At 46.2% G+C, this 24,676-nt stretch overlaps 1 protein-coding gene across 4 annotated transcripts in view; it reads left to right on the top strand.

Annotated features, from left to right (window-relative positions):
• Positions 1 to 24,676, top strand: part of C8A (complement C8 alpha chain) — a 46,888-nt gene that overhangs the window by 13,944 nt on the left and 8,268 nt on the right. For all 4 annotated transcript variants that reach the window (XM_040360852.1, XM_040360850.1, XM_040360851.1 and 1 more), the window contains exons 3-8: positions 2,676 to 2,820; positions 4,848 to 4,992; positions 7,917 to 8,106; positions 11,441 to 11,641; positions 16,999 to 17,239; positions 24,140 to 24,277. In XM_040360852.1, the coding sequence (XP_040216786.1) occupies positions 2,676 to 2,820; positions 4,848 to 4,992; positions 7,917 to 8,106; positions 11,441 to 11,641; positions 16,999 to 17,239; positions 24,140 to 24,277 (1,060 nt within the window). The remainder of the gene's footprint in view (positions 1 to 2,675; positions 2,821 to 4,847; positions 4,993 to 7,916; positions 8,107 to 11,440; positions 11,642 to 16,998; positions 17,240 to 24,139; positions 24,278 to 24,676) is intronic.

The raw sequence follows: 24,676 nt of genomic DNA, 5'->3' as shown, positions 1-24,676 counted from the left end.
GCTATATGAGGCGTATCCTATGTTAAGTATGGACGTCGTTCCCGCGTCTAATTTTGAAAATTTTACGTCGTTTGCGTAAGTTGTTCGCGAATAGGGCTGTACGTCTAAAGCATTGACGATTTGCGGCGGAAGTTCGAGCATGCACACTGGGATTATTTTACGAACGGCGCATGCGCACGTGGGGTCACACTAAATTTACATAAAACACGCCCACATCATCCAAATTTGAATTAGGCGGGCTTACGCCGGAGAACATACGTTACGCCGCCGTAACTTAGGGCGCAAGTTCTTTCTGAATACGGGACTTGCGCCCTAATTTACACGGGGTAGCGTATCGGAGATACGCCCGCACAATATTACGCAGGGCTACCTGAATCTAGCCCATTGTTTATAAACATTTATCATACAGGAGATGGAGAGATACAAAGTAACATTGTTTATAAACATTGATCAGATGGGAGATGGAGAGATACAAAGTAACATAGATAGATACTAGAGAGATAAAGTGAACCCCACTGTATCTCTCCATTTTCAGATCTGAGAATTGCCGGGAAGTACGGGGGAGGAGCAGAAGGACTGGACATACTACATACGGCCTATGCTCTTTCATGTGTAGAACTTATAACTTATATAGCAAATATTACCTTTGAAAATAATACTTATTCAAATGCGTTACCTGGGCCCGCTCTCTGCTGCATTCTCTTGTTAGTCCAGCTTAATGATGGACCTTCAGAGGGCGAATCCCTGATGCCCTGGGCTCACAAGAGGAGCGTTCCATTCAGTAGAGCACTGGCACTGGATTGCAAAGCGGTAAGTCTGCTGGGGACAGCTCTGGATATAAGGTGAGTATTGCAGCAAAGACAATAGTATTGTTTTTATTGTTTTCTTTTTAGCTGGTGCAGGGTATGGGTTATGGATAAGCTGGAGTTGGGCTTTTTTTTGTTGAATACAGTGTTCCCTTCTGCTGCTAATTATTCATTAATTACAGCCTTGTAGACTAAAGCTAAATAAACATATTCGTTTTGGAAAAAAAAACAGAAAAGCGGAACAAATCCGAGATGCGGGACGGATGATTAAACAACTATTAACTTATCGCTTGGCGTGCTAAATCCGGCGCATCTGTTATTGTAATTATCATTGTTTTCATAACCTGGTACAGATTTCAATTAACGTCAAATGGAAGTAATTGAGATTGAGGGAGAGAAAGAATTACAGAACGTTTATTCTGATTTATTTCACCGCCGGAGACGCTGACTTCAGACAAAAAAAAAAAACTCTTCTGGAGAAAAGTAAACACTCTACTGGGGTGTGAAGGTGATCTACAGAACTTCCTGTAATTGTACAAACTTCCGCTTCAAACTTTTTTTTTAACCACTTAAGACCCGGACCAAAATGCTGCTAAAGGACCTTGCCCCTTTTTGCGATTCGACACTGTGTCGCTTTAACTGACAATTGCGCGGTCGTGCGACGTGGCTCCCAAACAAAATTGGCGTCCTTTTTTCCCCACAAATAGAGCTTTCTTTTGGTGGTATTTGATCACCTCTGCGGTTTTTATTTTTTGCGCTATTAAAACAAAAATAGAGCGACAATTTTGAAAAAAATGCAATATTTTTTACTTTTTGCTATAATAAATATCCCCCAAAAATATATAAAAACACATTTTTTTTCCTCAGTTTAGGCCGATACGTATTCTTCTACCTATTTTTGGTTAAAAAAAAAATCGCAATAAGCGTTTATCGGTTGGTTTGCGCAAAATGTATAGCGTTTACAAAATAGGGGATAGTTTTATTGCAGTTTTATAATTTTCTTTTTTTTTACTACTTATGGCGGCGATCAGCGATTTTTTTTCGTGACTGCGACATTATGGCGGACACTTCGGACAATTTTGACACATTTTTGGGACCATTGTCATTTTCACAGCAAAAAATGCATTTAAATTGCATTGTGTATTGTGGAAATGACAGTTGCAGTTTGGGAGTTAACCACAGGGGGGCGCTGAAGGAGTTTTGTTTCACCTAGTGTGTGTTTACAACTGTAGGGGGGTGTGGCTGTAGGTCTGACGTCATCGATCGAGTCTCCCTATAAAAGGGATCACACGATCGATGCAGCGCCACAGTGAAGCACGGGGAAGGTGTGTTTACACACAGCTCTCCCCGTTCTTCAGCTCCGGAGAGCGATCGCCGCACTCCAGCCGCGATCGGGTCCGGCTGGGTACTAGTACAGGACGTACCTGTACGTACATGTGCCCAGCCGCGCCATTCTGCCGACGTATATGTGCAGGAGGCGGTCCTTAAGTGGTAATTCGATTAATTCCCCTCCCCCCGACACGCTGCTGCCAAAAGTGCGGAGATTCAAAGCGATTTATATTCTTAATTGGCGAGCCTAACCCTTTCACTGCCTAAGACGTTTTTGTAGATGTTTAACAGAAACTTTTTTTTTTTTTCTGGCCTGCAGATAATGTAAAACCCCCCAGTGCCTTGAAAAAGTATTCATACCCCTTGAAATGCTCCACGTTTTCTCATGTTACAACCGAGAACCTAAATGTATTTTATTGGGATTTTATGTGATGGACCAACACAACGTGACACGGAGGAGGCGTAACTTCATATAAGCATAACAACCCATGTCTCTTCTGATTGGATGAAAGCTGAAAACTCTCTTCCTCTCCCGTACAGCAGCGGTACCGGAACCTGGATCAGCCCGCCAAGTATGGAGGAGGGATCTGCGTGGGCGTTCCCTGGGAATCGATCATCTGCCAGTCCTCGCAGAAATGCGTTCCAGGCAACCAATGCGGCAAAGACTTCCGCTGTGAAGAGACCGGTGAGACATTTGACATCGGGATTTGCTAAAAGGCTTCTAGAAAATGAATTCTCCACATATTGATCATATTTGCTCGCCATTAAATTACTGTTTTTACTTTTTTTTTTTATTCTCATTCAGGGGTGGACTGACAACTCATGGGGCCCCCGGGCAATAGAAGATTATGGGGCCCCTGGGCTTACAGGTGGCCACCAAGCCAGGAGGCAGTGCAGAGGCGGGGCAGCTAAAATCTCAGGATTTTCACATCAAAAGCATGTCGGTTTCGGACATATCAGGGACAGATGTAAAAAAAAACTGATTTTTACATACATCCCTGGTTATATTGAGCCTGGCAACCCTGATGGGGCCCCCTAGTGGCAAGTACTGTCAGTGAGTAAAGCAGTAATGTGGCGGCCTTTTTTGGCGTCATCAGATTGACCCGGGGGAGGGGGGGGGCAGCTGTGTCAGTTTCATTCCGGGACACTGTATTGTCCTGGAATGAAGGTGCCCGGGACAGACCTTTAAAATCCGGGACACGTGGTCACCCTAATGAGTAGAGGAGAGCCGATTGGCTGCTCTCCTGACAGGGGGGTCTACGTTGATAATCAGTGCATTGATTATCAGTGCAGACCCCTCAAGGGTGCCCACTAGAGTACACAAGGGATGCCCACTAGAGACCACCCGGGATGCCCACTAGAGACCACCCGGGATGCCTACTAGAGACCACCTGGGTTGCGAATCAGTGCCAATCGGTGCCCATTGATATGCCAATCTGTGCCCATCAGTGATTGCCTGTCAGTGCCTCCTAATCAGTTCTGCCTATCATGCCATCTACCAGCAGAGGCATTGCTAGGGGGGTGCGGTCCGCACCGGGTGACACCCGCTAGAGGGGTGACACCATCCGTTTTTTTTTTTTTATTTTTTTTTTATTTTTTTAGCTGACATGCCCAGCCCTGTGCAATCCCAGCCTGCCCTGTACCACCCCAGCCTGCTCTGTGCCACCCCAGCCTGCCCTGTATCACCCAGCCTGCCCTGTACCACCCCAGCCTGCCCTGTACCACCCCAGCCTGCCCTGTACCACTCCAAACATCCCTATACCACCCCAGCCTGCCCTGTACCCCCCCAAACAGCCCTGTACCACCCCAGCCTGCCCTGTACCACCCAGCCTGCCCTGTGCCACCACAGCCTGCCCTGTACCACCCCAGCCTGCCCTGTACCACCCCAAACTTTCCAATGCCATCCCAACTTTCCCTGTGCCACCCTAACTTGCCCTGTACCACCCCAATCTGCCCTATGCCACCATAACTTGCCCTATACCACCCCAACCTGCCCGATGCCACCCTAACTTGCCCTGTATCACCCCAACCTTTCCCATGCCATCCCAACTTGCCCTATGCCACCCTAACTTGCACTATACCACCCCAACCTGCCCTGTACCACCCTAACTTGCCCTATACCATCCCAACCTGCCCTCTGCAACCCTAACTTGTCCTATACCACCCCAAACTACCCTATATCACCCCAACATGCCCTATACCACCTTAACCTGTCCTATACCACCCCACTACACCAACCTGCCACTATACCACTCTATACTACCCTAACCTGCCACTATACTGCCCTATACTATAATTTACAGGGGCTGGTTTGGGGTGCGCCCCGTGCATGTGCGCTGCCTGCTTGGTGCTGGGCAGCCTAGACAGAGGGGGGGTGACACCATGTTTTACTGCACCGGGTGACACCAACCCTAGTGACGCCACTGTATACCAGTGCCCATCAGTGCTGCCTATCAGTGCCCATCAATTTTTTCGAATTACATTTTTTTTTCAATTTTACAAATTACGATTTTTTTTTTACCAGTTGCTAATATAACGAATGACCAGAAAAACAAAAACAAATGAAACGAAAACAAACACATTTTTCATCAGTGCACATGTCTACTATAGATTACATGAACCCATCCAGATGGAGAAAGGGGTGTCAGACATCTACTCTATATGAAGAATGCTGGATATTAATCAAAGCTGTGTCTCCCCCCTCCCCCCCAGGTCGGTGTATAAAGAGAGAGCTTGTGTGCAACGGTGAGTCTGACTGCCGGGACGAGTCCGATGAGAAAGACTGTGGGGAACAGGAACGCGAAAGCTTCTGCAAAGATCTTTACCCGATTCCTGGTGCGGAGCGAGCCACCAAAGGGTAAGGAGGGCTTAAAGAGGACCAGTCAGGACTAGGCAGAAAAAGGTGGTTGCCTTGGCCCTTCAGAAGCTGGAGGGGTACAAAGTGCTGGGCTCACAGCTGAAGTAGTTCAAAGCCTATAGGGGGAGGGGTGCATTCTGGCATTTTTTGCCTTGGGTGCTAAAGGACCTTGCCAGGCCATACATGGAAATAACTGGACTAATGCAAGTATCTAAATATTTAAGGCTCAATTTGCAAAACTAACATACTAGGATACAGTGATAAAAAAAAAGTGATTTTCAAAAAAAAGGGACAGCAATTTTTTATTTTTTATTTTAATCAGATAAGTGGTAGTTATTTATTTTATCAATCAGATAAGTGACAGCTATTTTTAGTTCACTTAAAAGTGTAATTTTTGCTGTCCAGTGTGTATAAGGCAGACCCCAAAATGTAACCCACTTCTTAAACTAAACTCTAAAATAAATTTTTTTGCTAGATTTAGGTACGGCGGCGCATCTTTCAGGCCGCTTAGCGTATTTTATTTACGCTACGCCACCGTAAGTCAGAGAGGCAAGTGCTGTATTCACAAAGCACTTGCCTCCTAAGTTACGGCGGCATAGCGTAAATGGGGCCGGCGTAAGCGCGCCTAATTCAAATGAGGATGAGGGGGGGGTGTTTTATGTAAATGGTTGGTGACCCGACGTGATTGACGTTTTTTACGAACGGCGCATGCGCCGTCCGTGTACATATCCCAGTGTGCATTGCTCCAAAGTACGCCGCAAGGACGTATTGGTTTCGACGTGAACGTAAATTACGTCCAGCCCCATTCACGGACGACTTACTTACAAACAACGTAAAATTTTCAAATTTTTACGCGGGAACGACAGCCATACTTAACATTGACTAGGCCAGCTATTTGTTCGACTAACTTTACGCCAGAAAAAGCCATACGTAAACGACGTAAAAAAAATGCGCCGGACGCACGTACGTTTCTGAATCGGCGTATCTAGTCATTTGCATATTCTACGCCAAACTCACCGGAAGTGCCACCTAGCGGCTAGCGTAAATATTGCATCCTAAGATACGACGGCGTAGGAGACTTACGCCGCTCATATCTTAGCCTAATTTAAGCGTATCTGGTTTCCAGAATACGCTTAAATTTAGGACGGCGTAGATTCAGAGTCCCTAACGTTCCGCCTGTCACTACTGATCCTACCGATCCCTGAACCTAAAGCCATCCTCTAATCCAGGGGTCTCCAAGCTTTTCAAACAAAGGGCCAGTTTATTGTCCTTCAGACTTGAGGAGGGCCGGATTATGGCCAGCAGGGGCAGAAAATGTCATAAGCCCAGCATGAGTGAGAATAAATATGGCCTTAGGGTTGGTGGTCAATAGAAGTAGGAGTACTGTCCCTAGTAGTAGGAGGAATAGTATCCCATCATTGGAATCGGTGGAAGAAATAGTGCCCCTTTGTTGGTGTCAGTGGGGGAATAGTGCCCCAAGGGCCGGATAAAGGCTAGCAAAGGGCCACATCTGGCCCTCGGGACGCAGTTTGGAGACCCCTGCTCTAATCTAATCCTCAGTGCTCATTGGACAGCAGTGCTTGGAGAAGCTCATCTAGAGCTTAGGGCGAACATGCCAAACTGCGCCCCCCCCCCTGCAACCCCCAAGATGTATGAGCATTATGTGTCAGCAAAAATCCCCCCTCCCCCAAAAATAAAAAATAACTAATCTGCATGCTCAAAACAGCTTCTTGGAAGTTACTCAGAATAAAAAGGAAGCTTTCATCGTGCAAAATTGCTTTAAATAAAAATGCCCACTCACATAGCAGTGTTCTTGTAAAGTGTATAACATCACAAAGCTATAAACAAGCTCGCCTCCTCACCGCTCCTTCTGGGTTTACTGAGACACTGGAAATGACGTCACCGGCTCCGCCCGACGTGATGCGTCACTGACAGCTGCGTGATTGGTGCCCTTGTGTGAGCCATCAGATAGCAGTTAGCAGCCTTGGGCTCCTTTTCCCTTGAAGAAGTCACTTGAACGGTGACAAAACGTGTCGGACGGAGCCAGTGATGTCACTTCTGGTCTCTCGGTAAACCCGGAAGGAGCGGTGCTATGTCAAAATAATATATTGTAAAACTTGAACAGCTGCACCATTTTATAATTTAAAATACTTTTATTGTGCTAAATAAGCCCACCCACATAGCAGTCTTCTCATAAAGCTATCAACAAACTCACCTCCTCGCCACTCCTTCCGGGTTTACCGAGAGACCAGAAGTGATGTCACCGGCTCCGCCCGATGCGTTGCATCACTAGTCACATGACTTCTTCAAGGGAAAAGGAGCACAAGGCTGCTAACTGCTATCTGATGGCTCAGGCAGGGGAACCAATCATGCAGCTTCCAGTGACGCACCGCATTGTGCAGAGCCGGTGACGTCATTTCCAGTGTCTTGGAAAATCCAGAAGGAGCGGTGATGAGGCGAGCTTGTTGATAGCTTTGTGATGTTATACACTTTACAAGAAGACAGCTAGGTTCCCCTGCCTGAGCCATCAGATAGCAGTTAGCAGCCTTGGGCTCCTTCTCTCTTAAAGAAGTTACGTGACTAGTGACGCAACGCATTGGGCGGAGCCGGTGACATCACTTCTGGTCTCTCGGTAAACCCGGAAGGAGTGGTGAGGAGACAAGCTTGTTGATAGCCTTGTGATTATACACTTTACAAAAAGACAGCTATGTGGATGGGCATTTTTTAGCACAATCAATGTATTTTAAATTATAAAATGGTGCAGCAGTTCTAGTTTCACAATATATTATTTTCACATACAGGCGCTCTAGTATTGTTATATTTTTATAATGTTTTTAATTAGAACCTTTGGTATCGTTTGATCTTTACGAAGCTAGAAGCCACACAAACTGAACTGCTATTTCTTCTCTCTCATCGCTCTGTAGGTTCAACATTCTGACTCAAGAGGAGGCTCAGCAGGTTCTGGATCCCAATTATTTTGATGGCCAGTGTGAATACGTCTATAATGGAGACTGGAGGGAGCTGAGATATGACCCGACCTGTGAGGAGATGTACTACGCCACTGATGAGAAGTATTTCAGAAAACCCTACAACTATCATCTCTACCAATTCATGGTAAGGAGACCTCTCTGGCTATGAGATGGGGTCGGTGCCTTCAGGCTAAGGACACAAGGCCAGAGCTAGGGAAGGAGCTACTGCAGGTAGCTGGTCAAGAAGCCAAGTACAACGATACCTAGGTTCACAAACTTATTTTGTGAAACGACTCTGGTCGCAAACCGAATATCAGGGCTGGGCTCAGCCCTTCCTTCTCTGAGCTGGCTGCTCAGCTGTCGGCTAATTGCCAGCTCCTATCTCTCCACAGTGACTCACCTGTTGATGATCCTGCTTGTCAGTCCTGCCTACTTAAGCCTTCCAATTCAGTTGCTCTCTGCCTTCGCCTTGGTCAACATCACAGAGACTCTCTCCTTCGTTCCTGTTAAAGACTTTGCTCGGCTGACATCCCTTCTGGCTCCTGATCCTGCTTGCTGTTCTACTACGTATATCTCTGGCTCTCTGACATTTGGCTTGGCTGACTATCCAATCCGGTTCCTGAACTCTGGCTATGTTTTGACTACGCTTACTCGGTTTACCTTTTTATTATTATTAAACAAATGTGATTTAACTGTACTTCTGTATTCATGGCCTTCGCCTACTGTCAGAAACCATGAATCAGACCGAGACAGAAGTACAGTTAAATCACATTTGTTTAATAATAATAATAATAATAAAAATTTAAACAGAGTAAGCGTAGTCAAAACATAGCCAGAGTTCAGGAACCAGATCAGCTAGTCAGCCAAGCCAAATATCAGAGAGCCAGAGATATACGTAGTAGAACAGCAAGCAGGATCAGGAGCCAGAAGGGATGTCAGCCGTGCAAACTCTTCAACAGAAATGCAGGAGATAGTCTCTGTGATGTTGACCAAGGCGAAGGCAGAGAGCAAATGAACTGGAAGGCTTAAGTAGGCAGGGCTGACGAGCAGGATCAACAGGTGAGTCACTGTGGAGAGATAAGAGATGGAAATTAGCCGACAGCTGAGCGGCCAGCTCAGAGAAGGAAGGGCTGAGCCCAGCCCTGACACCGAGGCAAATTTTCCCATAGGGTTCAATCAGGTTAATCCGTTTTGAACTTTGTTTTTGTTTGTTTTTGAACCACAAAAATATGAAACAAAGTATAGTACAGTATGAAGAGAGACAACACTAACCTTGCTTGAGACGACTTCTGGTGTGGAGGAACATTCTAGTTTCCTTCATTACCGCTCCGCACTTTCTTCTTACCACCATGCTTGCTCTGAATTTTCTTTGGAGCCATACTGGATGTCCGGTACAGTGCAGTATGTGCTAAAAAGCACACCAAAAAGCTTCTCAATATAGTGTTGGAGCAGGGAAGATGAACCGAAGCGGAGTTCGCGTTCCAAAGCAAATTATTGTGAACTCTTCTGTTCCCGTACCAGGTTGTTCGTGAACCGAGGTATCACTGTATTCGGGGGGGGGGATCCACAGCTAGTAAATAGTAAGCCACATTCTGCTGGGACTTGTTTTAAAATGTTTAAACATTCAACACTACAGAAAAAGTCTAGTCAAAGGGTATCAATCACTATTAACTAAAGCAACATTTCTAAGCCTTTGTAACATGGAGGAACCCTTGAAGAATGCCAAGTATGGATATTTTTACAATGTTACTGTGTTCTTACTTGCACCAATGCAACTATTTATATACCATATCTATGAGATCCCTCTAGAATGGCCATTCTCAGCCAGGGTTCCGTATAACCCTAGGGTTCTTCCATAGGTTGCAAAGGGTTGAGTGAGTGAGAAACTTATATAGCGCAACACATGTGAACTGAATTGCCTCTGGGCGCTTAGTATCCGTTCCCTACTGTCCTTTTGCCTTCAGAAAGGATGGGTTTTGAGTTTTTTTCTGAAGGCCAGGTGATTCCATTCGGATGCTGGTTGGTAGAGCGTTCCACAGTCTAGGTCCTTGGATTGCAAATCTTCGTTCTCCTTTGGACTTGTATCTGGCTTTGGGTATCTGGAGTAGATTTTGATTGGTGGATCGGAGAAAGCTATTGGGGTTGTGACTTTTTAATTTTCCGCGTAGATATTGGGGGGCATTTCCTTGAACACACTTATGCATCAGACAGAGTGCCTTAAAAGTAATCCTGTCTTTTACTGGCAACCAATGAAGGGATCTCAGTGAAGGTGAGATTGATTCCTATGTTTTTTCCCAGTCACTAGTCGAGCGGCCGTATTTTGAACGACTTGCAGACGAGAGATTTGGTATTTTGGGAGTCTGAGGTAAAGGGCATTTGCTTAGTCGAGTCTGGGGTTGATAATTGTACCCACCACGACTGCTATGTCTTCTTTCGGGATAAAGGGAACGAGTCTGCGTAGTAGGCGCAGCAGATGGTGGGATCCGCTGACTACTGATCCTATTTGTGCATCCATTGTCATGTGGGTGTCAAAAATGACTCCGAGACTTTTCACTTTGGTGCTGGGGGTGATGATTTGTCCCAGAATAGGCGGCGGTGTCCATGTTGGTGTGAGAGATCTCTTTCGGTTGGCGTGAAACAGGAGAAGTTCTGTTTTCGAGCCGTTGAGTTTAAGGTAACTCTTCGTCATCCAATTTTCCATCAAAGTAAGGCATTTCTCTAGTCCGAGATAATGATCCTTATTGTTGCAGATGCGAAAATAAGGTTGCGTGTCATCCGTGTAGGAGTGGTAGAGTAACTTCTGGTTACTGATGATTTCAAAAAGAGGGTGGAGATAGATATTGAATAGTACCGGCGACAAGGGGGATCCCTGAGGGACTCCGCATGACACCGTGTTTTTTTCCTAAGTGAAAAAACTCAGTTTCACTATTTGTGATCGGTTTTCCAAGAAGGAGGAGAACCAGGGTAAATCCGAGTCCACGACTCTAGCTAATTCAGCTAGGCGAGTCAGTAATAATTTGTGGTCTACAGTATCAAATGCTGCTCTTAGGTCCAACAGTACCAGAAGACAAGATTCTCCTTCGTCTGCTGCTTCGAGAGCGTCGTCCCATGAGAGCGTCTTTCGGCTACAGTGCGGTAGGGAAGTATCGGGTGCCCAAAATCACCGGAGAAATTACCATTTAACATGGGAGTCTATGGAAGGGGTGCCCGGGTTTGAAAAATCGGTGCTCCCTGGCTGTAGGTCCCCCGGACAACAAACTTTGCACACTTGTAGAGGAAGAGTGGGGCTACATGTGTGCTGGTACCGGGTCCCCAAAGTCCGGGAGATCAGGAGCAAAAAGGTGACTTGATTATAAGCCGAGGGGGGCATTTTCAGCACACAAAAAAATGTGCTGAAAAACTCGGCTTATACTCGAGTATATACAGTAATTTTAGTCTGGAATTTAGTTTTTAATGAAATGTTATATTTACCCCCCCAGACTCGAGGCAACAGCGACATGTCCTTTGAGCTCTACGAGGATGCTAAAGCTGTCCTTAGGGCCACTAATCGAGAAAGTTCTTCCGGTGGTGGATTCACCTTCAGCATTCGCCCGAGTGGATCGCCGGCTGGTTTTACCTTCGGTCTCAATTCCGACAGTAAAAGCGCCTTCAGGAGCAATATATCGTCTTATACAGGAAAGGTGACGTGTTCTCTGGAAAAGTTTTCTTTTATCTCTTCACAAAAGTTTTTAAAAACTGTTCAGGGGATTAACCACATTTCGTCTAATGATCAATTAACTTATATAAGATTGACCTGATAGATGGATATATAGAGATAGAGATAGATAGATAGATATACTTTACTGTCATTGTATATATACACAACAAAATGTATCCAGATACTCTTTACAGCAGCAATAAAACACTTCTCAACAAAACCAACACATACACACTCCTAGCACATGCCCACATATCAATTTAAATATAACAAAATATTAAATGTTAATTAACCACTTTACAACTGGGCCAATTCTGGCACTTCTCTCCTTCATGTAAAAATCTAAATTTTTTGGCTAGAAAATTAATCAGAACCCCCAAACATTATATATTTTTTTTAGCAGACACCCTAGGGAATAAAATGGCGGTCATTGCAACTTTTTTTCTCGCACGGTATTTGCACAATAATTTTTCAAACGCCTTTTTTTGGGAAAAAAAACGGTTTCACGAATTAAAAAAATAGCAAAACAGTAAAGCTAGCCCAATTATTTTGTACAATGTGAAAGAGGATGTTACACCGAGTAAATAGATACCTAACGCTTTAAAATTGCGCACACTCATGGAATGGCGCCAAACTTCGGTACTTAAATATCTCCATAGGTGACGCTTTAACATTTTTTACAGGTTACTATTTTCGAGTTTCAGAGGAGGTCTTGTGCTAGAATTGTTGCACACTGGTCACCAGTCATCTCTATGCTTTCCAGCAGCGCCGACCGATTCATTCTCCGGGCCCCCGATGGCACAGGAGAGCCCGGAGAAGCACCGGATGGCGGCGGGAGAACCACCGCTTTGATCGTTCTTATGGTGCAGAGAATCGGTGGCTGAAGACGCCGATATCTGAATGATGCCTGTAGCTGCCCCCATCATTCAGATATCACCGCACAAAGTCGAGGACGTCCCTAGGGGAAAAAAGCGATACTTTAACCACTTCAGTCCCCGGACCATTTGGCTGGCCAAAGACCAGAGCGCTTTTTACGATTTGGCACTGCGTCGATTTAACTGACAATTGCGCGGTCGTGCAACGTGGCTCCCAAACAAAATTCACGTCCTTTTTTTCCCACAAATAGAGATTTCTTTTGGTGGTATTTGATCACCTCTGCGGTTTTTATTTTTTGCGCTATAGAAAAAAAAATAAAGCAATATTTATATTATACGTATTCTTCTACATATTTTTGGTAAAAAAAAAAAAAAAACGCAATAAGCGTTTATTGATTGGTTTGTGCAAAAGTTATTTTTTTTTTTTTATCGGGACTGCGACATTATGGCGGACACATCGGACACTCTTGGCACTATTTTATGACCATTGTCATTTATACAGCGATCAGTGCTATAAAAAAAAATTACTGTGCAAATGACACTGGCAGAGAAGGGGTTAAACATTAGGGGGCGATCAAGGGGTTAAGTGTGTCCTAGGGAGCGATTCTAACTGTAGTACACATCTTCTCCTCCTCACTTCATATCCCTCCCCATCCTAGCACAAATCTTCTTTTGACGTTGCACCCAAACAAAATTGACGTCCTTTTTTCCCCACAAATAGATTTTTCTTTTGGTGGTATTTGATCACCTCTGCGGTTTTTATTTTTTGCGCTTTAACCGCTTAAGGGCCGCCTCCTGCACATATACGTCGGCAGAATGGCACGGCTGGGCAAAAGCACGTACAGGTACGTCCTCTTTAAGTGCCCAGTCATGGGTCGCACGCCCGCAACCCGGTCCGAAGCTCTATGACCGCAGGACCCGTGGACCCGATCGCCACTGGAGTCCCGCGATCGGTCCCCGGAGCTGAAGAACGGGGAGAGCTGTGTGTAAACACAGCTTCTCCGTTCTTCACTGTGGCGCCGTCATCGATCGTGTGTTCCCTTTTATAGGGAAACACAATCTATGATGTCACACCTACAGCCACACCCCCTACAGTTAGAAGCACATATTAGGTCACCCATAACCCCTTCAGCGCCCCCTTGTGGTTAACTCCCAAACTGCAACTGTCATTTTCACAGTAAACAATGCATTTTAAATGCATTTTTTGCTGTGAAAATGACAATGGTCCCAAAAATGTGTCAAAATTGTCCGAAGTGTCCGCCATAATGTCGCAGTCACGAAAAAAAATCGCTGATCGCCGCCATTAGTAGTAAAAAAATTTTTTTTATAAAAATGCAATAAAACTATCCCCTATTTTGCAAACGCTATAAATTTTGCGCAAACCAACCGATACATGCTTATTGCGTTTTTTTTTTACCAAAAATAGGTAGAAGAATACGTATCGGCCTAAACTGAGGGAAAAAAATAATGTTTTATATATTTTTGGGGGATATTTATTATAGAAAAAAGTAAAAAATATTGCATTTTTTTTAAAATTGTCGCTCTATTTTTGTTTATAGCGCAAAAAATGAAAACCGCAGAGGTGATCAAATACCACCAAAAGAAAGCTCTATTTGTGGGAAAAAAAGGACACAAATTTTGTTTGGGAGCCACGTCGCACGACCGCGCAATTGTCTGTTAAAGCGACGTAGTGCCGAATCGCAAAACCTGGCCGGGTCCTTTAGCTGCCTAAAGGTCCGGGTCTTAAGTGGTTAAGGAGCGGGGCCGCCGCGTTATTAACCACTTGTTTCCCAGGCATTTTCACCCCCTTCCTGTCCAGGCTAATTTTCAGCTTTCAGCGCTGTCACACTTTGAATGACAGTTGCGCGGTCATGCTACACTGTAACCATGTGAAATCTTCATAATTTTCTACATAAAAATAGAGCTTTCTTTTGGTGGTATTTAATCACTGCTGTTTTTTTATTTTTTACAAAAAAAAACTGGACTGGAAATTTTTCTCCTTCACTGATGTACGCTGATGACGCAGCACTGATAACGTGGCACTTATGGGCACTGATAATTGGAATACAGGCGAGGAGCCGGTACAACTGTGCAAGACTGAAGGGAAAGGATGCCGTTCCCCTTATTGTGTTGGTGTCAGACTTCCTGAAGTAACCTTAATAGTGCATGAATAATATTATTAACCCTTTAACGCCGAGCATACGCGTATATGCGTCCTCGGCTTTCGGGGGTTATAACGGGATGATGCCCGCAGCCGCAGGCATCATCCCGGTACCGTTGTTTAGAGCGGGAGATTGGCTATCCAGACATAACAACCGATGCGACTAAAAGCCGCTCGGTTGTTATGCCGGAGGAGCGGGAGGGGATATCCCCCCCCTCCTTCCGCCTCTCGCCGCTCTGACCGGGCCTCCCGTCCCACCAGGAGACCCGATCCTCCATCCGGGGCCTCCAGTGTCCAGGCGCAGACTGAAACTAAGCTGTAAACGACTATGATTCAGTCTCCGCAATGGAAACACGGAAGCGACGTCATGACGTCACTTTCCGGGTTTCTCGGCTGCCAATGGCGCTGGATTTAAAAAAGTACACAGTATTCAGAATCGCCATTTTCGGCGATCTGAATACTTTGAAGTGCAAAGGAGGGCTCGGAGGTCTTTTAGAGCCCCGATCCCTCCATAAAGAGTACCTGTCACCACCTATTACGGTCACAAGGGATGTTTACATTCCTTGTGACAGCAATTAAAGTGATCAAAATGTAAAAAAAAACTATTTAATATTATAAAAATAAATAAAATAAATAAGACATTTTTTTTTTAAAGCGCCCCCCTCCCTGCGAGCTTGCGCAACAAAGAAAACGCATACGGAAGTCGCGCCCGCATATGAAAACGGTGTTCAAATCACACATGTGAGGTATCGCCGCGATCTTCAGAGCGAGAGCAATAATTCTAGCACTAGACCTCCTCTGTAACTCTAACCTGGTAACCGTAAAAAAAGTTTAAAGCGTCGCCTATGGAGATTTTTATGTACCGTAGTTTGTCGCCATTCCACGAGTGCGTACAATTATAAAGCGTGACATGCTTGGTATCTATTTACTCGGCATAACATCATCTTTCACATTATGCAAAAAAATTGGGCTAACTTTACTTTTTCATTTTTTTAAAAATTCATGAAAGTAAATTTTTCACAAAAAGTTGCGTTTGAAACAACGCTGCACAAATATCGTGAGACATAAAATATTGCAACAATCGCCATTTTATTCTTTAGATTCTTTGCTAAAATATATATATATATAATGTTTGGGGGTTCTAAGTAATTTTCTAGCAAAAAATATGGATTTTAACTTGTAAACACCAAGGCCCGGATTCTCAAAAGAGTTACGCCGGCGTATCTGCAGATACGCTGGCGTAACTCTGACTGCGGCCCGTCGCAACTCGGCGCCTGATTCATAGAATCAGATACGCCTCACAGTTGCCTAGATACGAGCGGCGTAAGTCTCCTACGCCGTCGTATCTCAGGGTGCATATTTCCGCTGGCCGCTAGGTGGCGCTTCCGTATATTTCCGCGTTGAATATGCTAATTAGCTAGATACACCGATTCACGAACGTACGTGCGCCCGGCGTATTAAGATACGTCGTTTACGTAAGACATACGCCGGCGTAAAGTTACCCCTCATAAAGCAGGGGTAAGTCATGTTAGGTATGGACGTCGGAAACGTACGAACAGCGTCGTATTTTACATCGTTTGCGTAAGTCGTCCGTGAATGGGGCTGGACAAAAGTTACGTTCACGTCGACTAGGCATTGAGCGGGCGTAATTTAATTTGAAAATTCGACGTGATACTGAGCATGCGCGCGCATGCGCCGTTCGAAAAAAGCGTCATTTACGTGGGGTCATGAATAGTTTACATAAAACACGCCCCCCTGTTCCTCATTTGATTTTGGCACGCTTACGCCGGCACATTTACGCTACGCCGACGTAAGTTTGGACGCAAGTGCTTTGTGAATACAGCACTTGCCTCTCTAAGTTGCGGCGGCGTAGCGTAACTACGATACGCTACGCCCGCTTACATTTACGCCGCCCTACGAGAATCTGGGCCCAAATGTCATAAATAGGCTGAGGCCCCGTACACACGACCGAGTTTCTCGGCAGAATTCAGCCAGAAACTCGGTTCAGAGCTGAATTCTGCCGAGAAACCCGGCCGTGTGTACACTTTCGGCCGAGGAAGCCAACGAGGACCTCGGCGAGGAAATAGAGAACATGTTCTCTATTTCCTCGTTGTTCAATTGCAAAAGTCGGCCCGCCGAGATCCTCGGCGGCTTCCACACTGAACTCGACGAGGAACTCGATGTGTTTGGCACGTCGAGTTCCTCGGTCATGTGTACGGGGCCTTAGGCATGAAAGGGATAATAAATAGGCAGATTTTAGAGTCAACTAATTCCTTTTTTTTCTGATCTCTTCCTGGGCTGTAGAATCTGGAGTTTGCGCGAATCGTCACTAAAGTGGAGACTGCTCGGTTCCGGATGAGGAGAACTTCTCTGGTGTTGGATGAGGACATGCTGGTGGCCTTAATGGAGCTTCCTGACACCTACAACTACGGGCCGTACGCCCGATTCATAAACGATTACGGCACGCATTTCGTCACCGCTGGCACTGTGGGCGGCACCCTGGACAATATCCTGGTACTCGATAAGGAAGTGATGAAGAAAAATGGTTTGTTCTCTCGAGATCATTTATTTAATCTGAGAAATGGCTGAATGATTGAGCCTCAATTTTGACACCTCTCCTACATGTAAAACTTTTTTTTAGAAAATTACTCAGGACCCCCATACATTATATATATATATATATTGTAATGTTTGGGGGACCAGCTTGACCGCAGGACACAGGCTTCTTAAATCAAAACTGAGGTTTATTAAACTTAAATGGCTTCCAGCAGCAAAAACAAAAGAAATAACAGTCTCACCGACTTGTACAGCTCAGAACTGCTATCGCAGTTAAATAGTCCTTCCAGGTAAGTCCTTCAGTAGCAGGTTTTTAGGCAGGACACTGCCAAGTCCTTTCACAGCTTTTCACAGCTTTTCATAGCTTCCACAGCTTTCCTTGTCCACCATTCACCATGCATTGGACTCTCCTACACTCCTTCACTCTCACCTGCACTTCCTGTCTGCTTTAAACTACTTCCTTACACAGGTGCGTTAACCCTTTCCATTCCCTTAAAGGCACCACAGTCCAAACAGAGGGGAAATATAACGTCCTTCCAGGACCCAGCCATGGCGTCCTGTACATATCCCCCCCCTGTGCCCCAACGCCAAGGAGGTGGAGGCAACAGTGGAGCTCAAACAATGGACTCGGGAGAGGGCATCTGCATTTTGATGCAGTCTCCCGGGCCTATGCTCCACTACAAACTTAAATTCTTGGAGCGCCAGGAACCAACGTGTAATCCTGGCATTAGTCCCTTTACCCTGCCTCATCCATGTTAAAGGGGCATGATCAGAAATGAGCCTAAACTTCCTCCCCAAGAGGTAATACCTGAGGGAATCCAGAGCCCACTTAATGGCCAGACACTCTCTTTCAATAATAGCGTAGTTTTTCTCCGCTGGTGTCAACTTTCTACTGAGGAAGACTACTGGGTGTTCCTCACCACAAACAACCTGTGACAACACAGCTCCCAATCCTACATCGGAAGCATCAGTTTGGACAACAAACTCTTCTGAAAAATTGGGCGCTATCAAGACAGGGTGTTGGCACAGTGCTGACTTGAGCACCAAAAAAGCCTTCTCAGCGTCTGCATTCCACTCCACCATGACCGATTTCCGACCCTTAGTCAGATCGGTCAATGGAGCCGCCAATGTGGCAAAGTTGGGTACGAACCTCCTGTAGTATCCCACCATGCCCAGGAATGCACGTACCTGCTTTTTTGTGAGGGGGCGGGGCCAACTCTTTATAGCCTCTACCTTGCTGACCTGAGGTTTCACCACCCCTCTACCCACAATATAGCCCAGGTATTTCACCTCCTCCATTCCCAAAGCACATTTTTCAGGGTTTATTGTAAACCCCTCTTTCCAGAGAGAGTCCAGTACTGCCTGGACTTTGGGCAAGTGTGACTCCCAGTCTCTGCTAAAAATGACTATGTCGTCCAAGTACACTGAGGCATACTCCCGATGAGGTCGTAAAATCCTATCCATTGCTCGCTGGAACGTGGCTGGAGCAGTTTGCAGTCCAAAAGGCATTCGTTTGTACTGAAAACTCCCCTCTGGGGTAGAAAAAGCAGTTTTCTCTTTAGCAGCCTTAGTTAATGGGATTTGCCAATACCCCTTGGTAAGGTCTAATGTTGTGATATACCTAGCTGGACCTAGTCTCTCAATAAGTTCATCTACCCGGGGCATGGGGTAGGCATCAAACCGTGAAACTTCATTAAGCTTCCGGAAATCATTGCAGAATCGCAGAGTCCCGTTGGGCTTTGGTACCAACACAATCGGGCTCGACCACTCACTCTGCGATTCCTCAATGATCTCCAGGTCCAGCATCTTCTTTACTTCCTCTGAAACGGCCTTCCTTTGAGCCTCTGGGATGCGGTAGGGCCTGACAAAAACTTTGACTCCAGGTTCCGTGATAATATCATGCTCTATGATACTAGTTAGCCCCGGCAAGTCTGAAAACTTCTCTTTATTTCTCTGCAAGAACTCCTTTGCCTGCTGACTTTGGTATTTAGATAGGGTATTTGCTACTTGGACACTCTCCACCCCAACCTGTGGCTCAAGCCTTGCACTAGCCAGGGAGGTCACCGGTTCCCTGTCTGTCCAGGGCTTTAACAAATTGACATGATATATCTGATACGGTTTCCTCTTGCCTGGCTGGTGGACTCTATAATTGACCTCTCCCACTTTTTCCACAACTTCAAAGGGTCCTTGCCACCTGGCTAAGAACTTACTTTCCACAGTGGGAATTAGCACCGCTACTCGATCCCCCACTTGGAAGTGCCTTATTTTAGCAGCCCTGTTATAGACCCGTCGTTGAGCCTCCTGGGCTTTTTGCAAATGCTCTTTGACTAGCGGCATCACGGTTTGGATCCTTTCCTGCATTTGGGAGACATATTCCAGGACACTCTTATGCTGAACAGGTTCACTTTCCCACTCCTCTTTAACCACGTCAAGAAGTCCGCGAGGTCTCCGCCCATATACCAACTCAAAGGGCGAAAAACCCGTGGAGGCCTGGGGCACTTCCCGGATAGCAAACAGGAGAGCTGGTAACAGGCAGTCCCAATCTTTCCCATCCCTTTGTACCACTTTCTTGAGCATAGATTTAAGGGTCTTATTAAAGCGTTCCACCAACCCGTCCGTTTGGGGATGGTAGACCGATGTGCGTAGCTGTTTAATCCGGAACAGCTTACACACATCGGCCATAACCCTTGACATAAACGGGGTACCCTGGTCTGTGAGTATTTCCTTGGGGAAACCAGTCCGTGTAAACATCTGGAATAATTCCCGGGCAATGGCCTTTGAGGAGGTATTCCGCAGGGGTAGCGCCTCAGGATATCGGGTGGCATAGTCAAGAATCACCAATATGTAGGAGTGACCTCGAGCTGACTTTACCAAGGGACCCACTATATCCATGGCTATCCTCTCGAATGGGACCTCAATTATGGGCAGAGGGACCAAAGGGCTCCGAAAATGAGTCACCGGAGCGGTCAACTGACAGGTCGGACAAGAGGTACAGTATCTCTTTACCTCTGCTTTCAGACCTGGCCAGTAAAACCGGTCGGTGATCCGTGCCTCCGTTTTTTCAACTCCCAGGTGTCCCCCTAACACATCGTTATGGGCCAGGTCCAGAACCTTTCGTCTATATTGTTGGGGTACCAACAATTGCTCTACCACATTTTCTCTCTCCTTGGTAACCCGATACAGCAATTCATTATATATTGCAAAGTGTGGCCACCTCTCATTCGCACCTGGCTCTTGGGGAACCCCATTTACTACTACAACTTGTTCCCGTGCATGGGCCAAAGTGGGGTCCTGCATCTGAGCAGTCCCAAATGCCCCCTGGGGAACACCCAAATCCGGCAGCGCAGGGGTAGAGGCCACTTCCTCATCCTCTTCCCCCAGCATTACCTGAAGTGGGAAAGGCTCCTCCCCCTTAGTGTTTTGGTAGGTCTGTGGACCACATATCTTGACATCCTCAATAGTATCAACACTACTTTCATCACCATTAACCCAATCATTAGCATTTTCCTCATCTGGGTCCACATTAACGTTTGGCAGTTCAGGGTTATCCCTCTCAGCAGCAGGAACAGGGGGGCTAGTTTCTCCCCAGTCTCTGAACTGTTCTCCTTGTTCCCACAGTTTTGTAAACAATGGACAGTCTCGTCCTATTATAACATCATGCACCAAGTTCTTTACCACCCCCACCTCTTGAGTAACAGTGCCACATGCTGAGGAGATAGACAACATGATGAGCGGGTACTCTCTAGTGTCCCCGTGAATGCATACCACCCGTAAAGTTTTTCTTACCGGACCGATCTTCCCAATCACTCTAGGATGAACCAGGGTTACCATGCTTCCAGAGTCCAACAAAGCCCGGGCAGGGAGGTGGTTCACTTGGACTTCACACTCAAACTTTTCCTCATCCAGGTCGAGGTGTGTGGTGCACACTTTATGGGCACAAAAAGACCCCCTCCGAAGAACCCCGCATTCCATGGGCTCCTCTTGCAGTGGGCAGTGTGTCCGGGTATGACCCCAGGAATGACATCGCCAACATTGTACATCCCCTCCTCTCCGAACAGGAACAGAACGCTGCGAAGGTACCGGGAGTGTCTCTTGGCCTTCCGGGGTGTTTGTCCCAGGGCTCCTTGGAACATCCTTTCGAAGGGCAGCAGTTGGTCGAACAGGCCGTGGCAGACTAGGCCCTAGGCGCTTGGTAGGTCCGAGCAGGTCCTCCACCACTGTATATCGTTCCACCATCTCAACAAGGAGGTTTGCTGTTTTGGGGTCTCCATGGCTGACCCACCGTTGGAGGTCATCTGGCAGGGACCTCAGGTATCGGTCCAGCACGACCCGCTCCACAATTTGGGGGCCAGACAACACCTCAGGCTGCAGCCATTTTTTTACTAGTTGCACCAGGTCATGCATTTGAGACCGGGGTGGCCGATCTGGACGATATTTCCATTGGTGTACACGTTGGGCCCGAACGGCCGTAGTCACCCCCAGACAAGCCAGAATTTCTGCCTTTAGCTTTTGATAGTCTTTAGCATCATCTGGTGGCAGGTCAAAGTAGGCTTTTTGAGGATCTCCAGTGAGAAAAGGAGCAATGAGGCCGGCCCATTGGTCCTGAGACCATCCTTCTCTCTCCGCTGTCCTCTCAAACGTAGCAAGAAATGCCTCTACATCATCGCTCAGGGACAACTTCTGTAGAAAATGGCTTGCCCTCACAGTCACCTGGTTGCCAGGGGCAACAGCCGCTGGCTCCTGAACCTGAGACAGCCGCTGCACCGCTTCCTTTAAGGCAGTAACCTGAGCCTGCATAACCCCTTGCTGGGCTGCTTGCTGGGCTGCTAACTGGGCCACCAACAGGCGAGTATTTTCTTGCTGCAGAGCCAGCGCCTCTTTGTGGTGTTGATTAGCTTCCTCATGGCGAGTCTGCGCTTGCATGTTAGCCAAGGTCAGCTGTTTAATTAGCTCCTGCCCGCATTCGAGCACCAGTGTAATGTTTGGGGGACCAGCTTGACCGCAGGACACAGGCTTCTTAAATCAAAACTGAGGTTTATTAAACTTAAATGGCTTCCAGCAGCAAAAACAAAAGAAATAACAGTCTCACCGACTTGTACAGCTCAGAACTGCTATCGCAGTTAAATAGTCCTTCCAGGTAAGTCCTTCAGTAGCAGGTTTTTAGGCAGGACACTGCCAAGTCCTTTCACAGCTTTTCACAGCTTTTCATAGCTTCCACAGCTTTCCTTGTCCACCATTCACCATGCATTGGACTCTCCTACAATATATATATATATATATATATATATATATATTATATACAGTATCTGACATAAGTCAGTACACCCCTCACATTTCTGTAAATATTTTCTTCTATCTTTTCATGTGACAACACTGAAGAAATGACACTTTGGGGTAGATTCAGATACTTTGGAGTATCTTTAGGCGGGGCGTAACGTATCTCAGATACGTTATGCCGCCGTAAATTTGGGCGCAAGTTCCGCTTTCAGAAAGAACTTGCGCCCTTAGTTACGGCGGCGTAACGTATGTTGTCCGGCGTAAGCCCGCCTAATTCAAATGTGGATGATGTGGGCGTGTTTTATGAATATTAACTGTGACCCCGCGTATTTGAATTTTTTACCAACGGCGCATGCGCCGTTCATGAAAGAATCCCAGTGCGCATGCTCGAAATTCCGCCTCAAATCGTCAATTCTTTCGACGTGAACGTAAATTACGTCCAGCCCTATTCGCAAACGACTTACGCAAACGACGTAAAATTTTCAAAACTCGACGCGGGAACGACGTCCATACTTAACATAGGATACGCCTCATATAGCAGGGGTAACTATAGGCCGGAAAAAGCCTAACGTAAACTACGTAAAAAATGCGTCGGGCAAACGTACATTTCTGAATCGGCGTATCTACCTAATTTGCATATTCAACGCGTAAATATACGGAAGCACCACCTAGTGGCCAGCGTAAAATTGCAACTAAGATACGACGGCGTAAGAGACTTACGCCGGTCGGATCTTAGTCAAATCTATGCGTAACTGATTCTAAGAATCAGGCGCATAGATACGACGCCGCACACTCAGAGATGCGACGGCGTATCTGGAGATACACCGTTGTATCTCTTACCTGAATCTACCCCCCTGTGTATCTACAATGTTGTGTAGTGAGTGTACAGCTTGTATAACAGTGTACATTTCCTGTCCCCTCAAAATAACTCAACACACAGCCATTAATGTCTAAACCGCTGGCAACAAATGTGAGTACACCCCTAAGTGAAAATGTCCAAATTGGGCCCAAAGTGTCAATATTTTGTTTGGCCGCCATTATTTTCCAACCCTCTTGGGCATGGAGGTCACCAGAGCTTCACAGGTTGCCACCGGAGTCCTCTTCCCCTCCTCCATGATGGCATCACAGAGCTGGGGGATGTTGGAGATCTTGCGCTCCTCCATCTTCCATTTGAGGAGCCCCACTGATGATCAATAGGGTTTAGGTCTGGAGACAAGCTTGGCCAGTCCATCACCTTTACCCTCAGCTTCTTTAGCAAGACAGTGGTCATCTTGGAGGTGTGTTTGGGGTGGTTATCATGTTGGAATACTCCCCTGCGGCCCAGTCTCTGAAGGGAGGGGATCATGCTCTGCTTCAGTATGTCACAGTACATGAGAGAGTGAGAGCGATTTTTAACACACCTGCTCCCCATTCACTCCTGAGACCTTGTAACACTAATGAACTAACCGCTGCACTATTGTATATTATTTTTACACCTAAAAATCATATTTTTTAACACGTGCAAAAAACAAAACAAAGACAATAGAGGCCATGAAGAGAAAAGGCTCTCCCATTTCTTTTACAGCCGCTGCAGATCGGCAGTTGATAATGTAATATCTCTACTTTCTTGCAGAATTAACCTTTACAATGGTTGAGAACTGTTTTGGTGGGAATGTGGGGGTCAGTCTGAGTGATCCCGACACCCCAGGAATCGAAGGATTTGTTGGTTTCAAGGGCAAGACATGCAAGAAAGTTGAAAAGCAATTAGCAAGTAAGTTATTACTCAATGCAGTCGTGTCACACAGGATCTGCTGGAATACTCTGCTGGAGGACTCTGCTCCCTCCTCTATAACTCTCCTCTCCTGAAATACTCTGCTCTGCTGGAGGACTCTGCTCCTTCCCCTATAACTCTCCTCTCCTGAAATACTCTGCTGGAGGACTCTGCTCCCTCCTCTATAACTCTCCTCTCCTGAAATACTCTGCTGGAGGACTCTGCTCCTTCCTCTATAACTCTCCTCTCCTGAAATACTCTGCTCTGCTGGAGGACTCTGCTCCCTCCTCTATACCTCTCCTCTCCTGAAATACTCTGCTCTGCTGGAGGACTCTGCTCCTTCCTCTATACCTCTCCTCTCCTGAAATACTCTGCTGGAGGACTCTGCTCCTTCCTCTA

This window comes from Rana temporaria, chromosome 7, assembly GCF_905171775.1.
Source record: "Rana temporaria chromosome 7, aRanTem1.1, whole genome shotgun sequence".
Lineage (NCBI taxonomy): Eukaryota > Metazoa > Chordata > Amphibia > Anura > Ranidae > Rana > Rana temporaria.
This window is presented reverse-complemented; position numbering and strand designations above follow the sequence as displayed.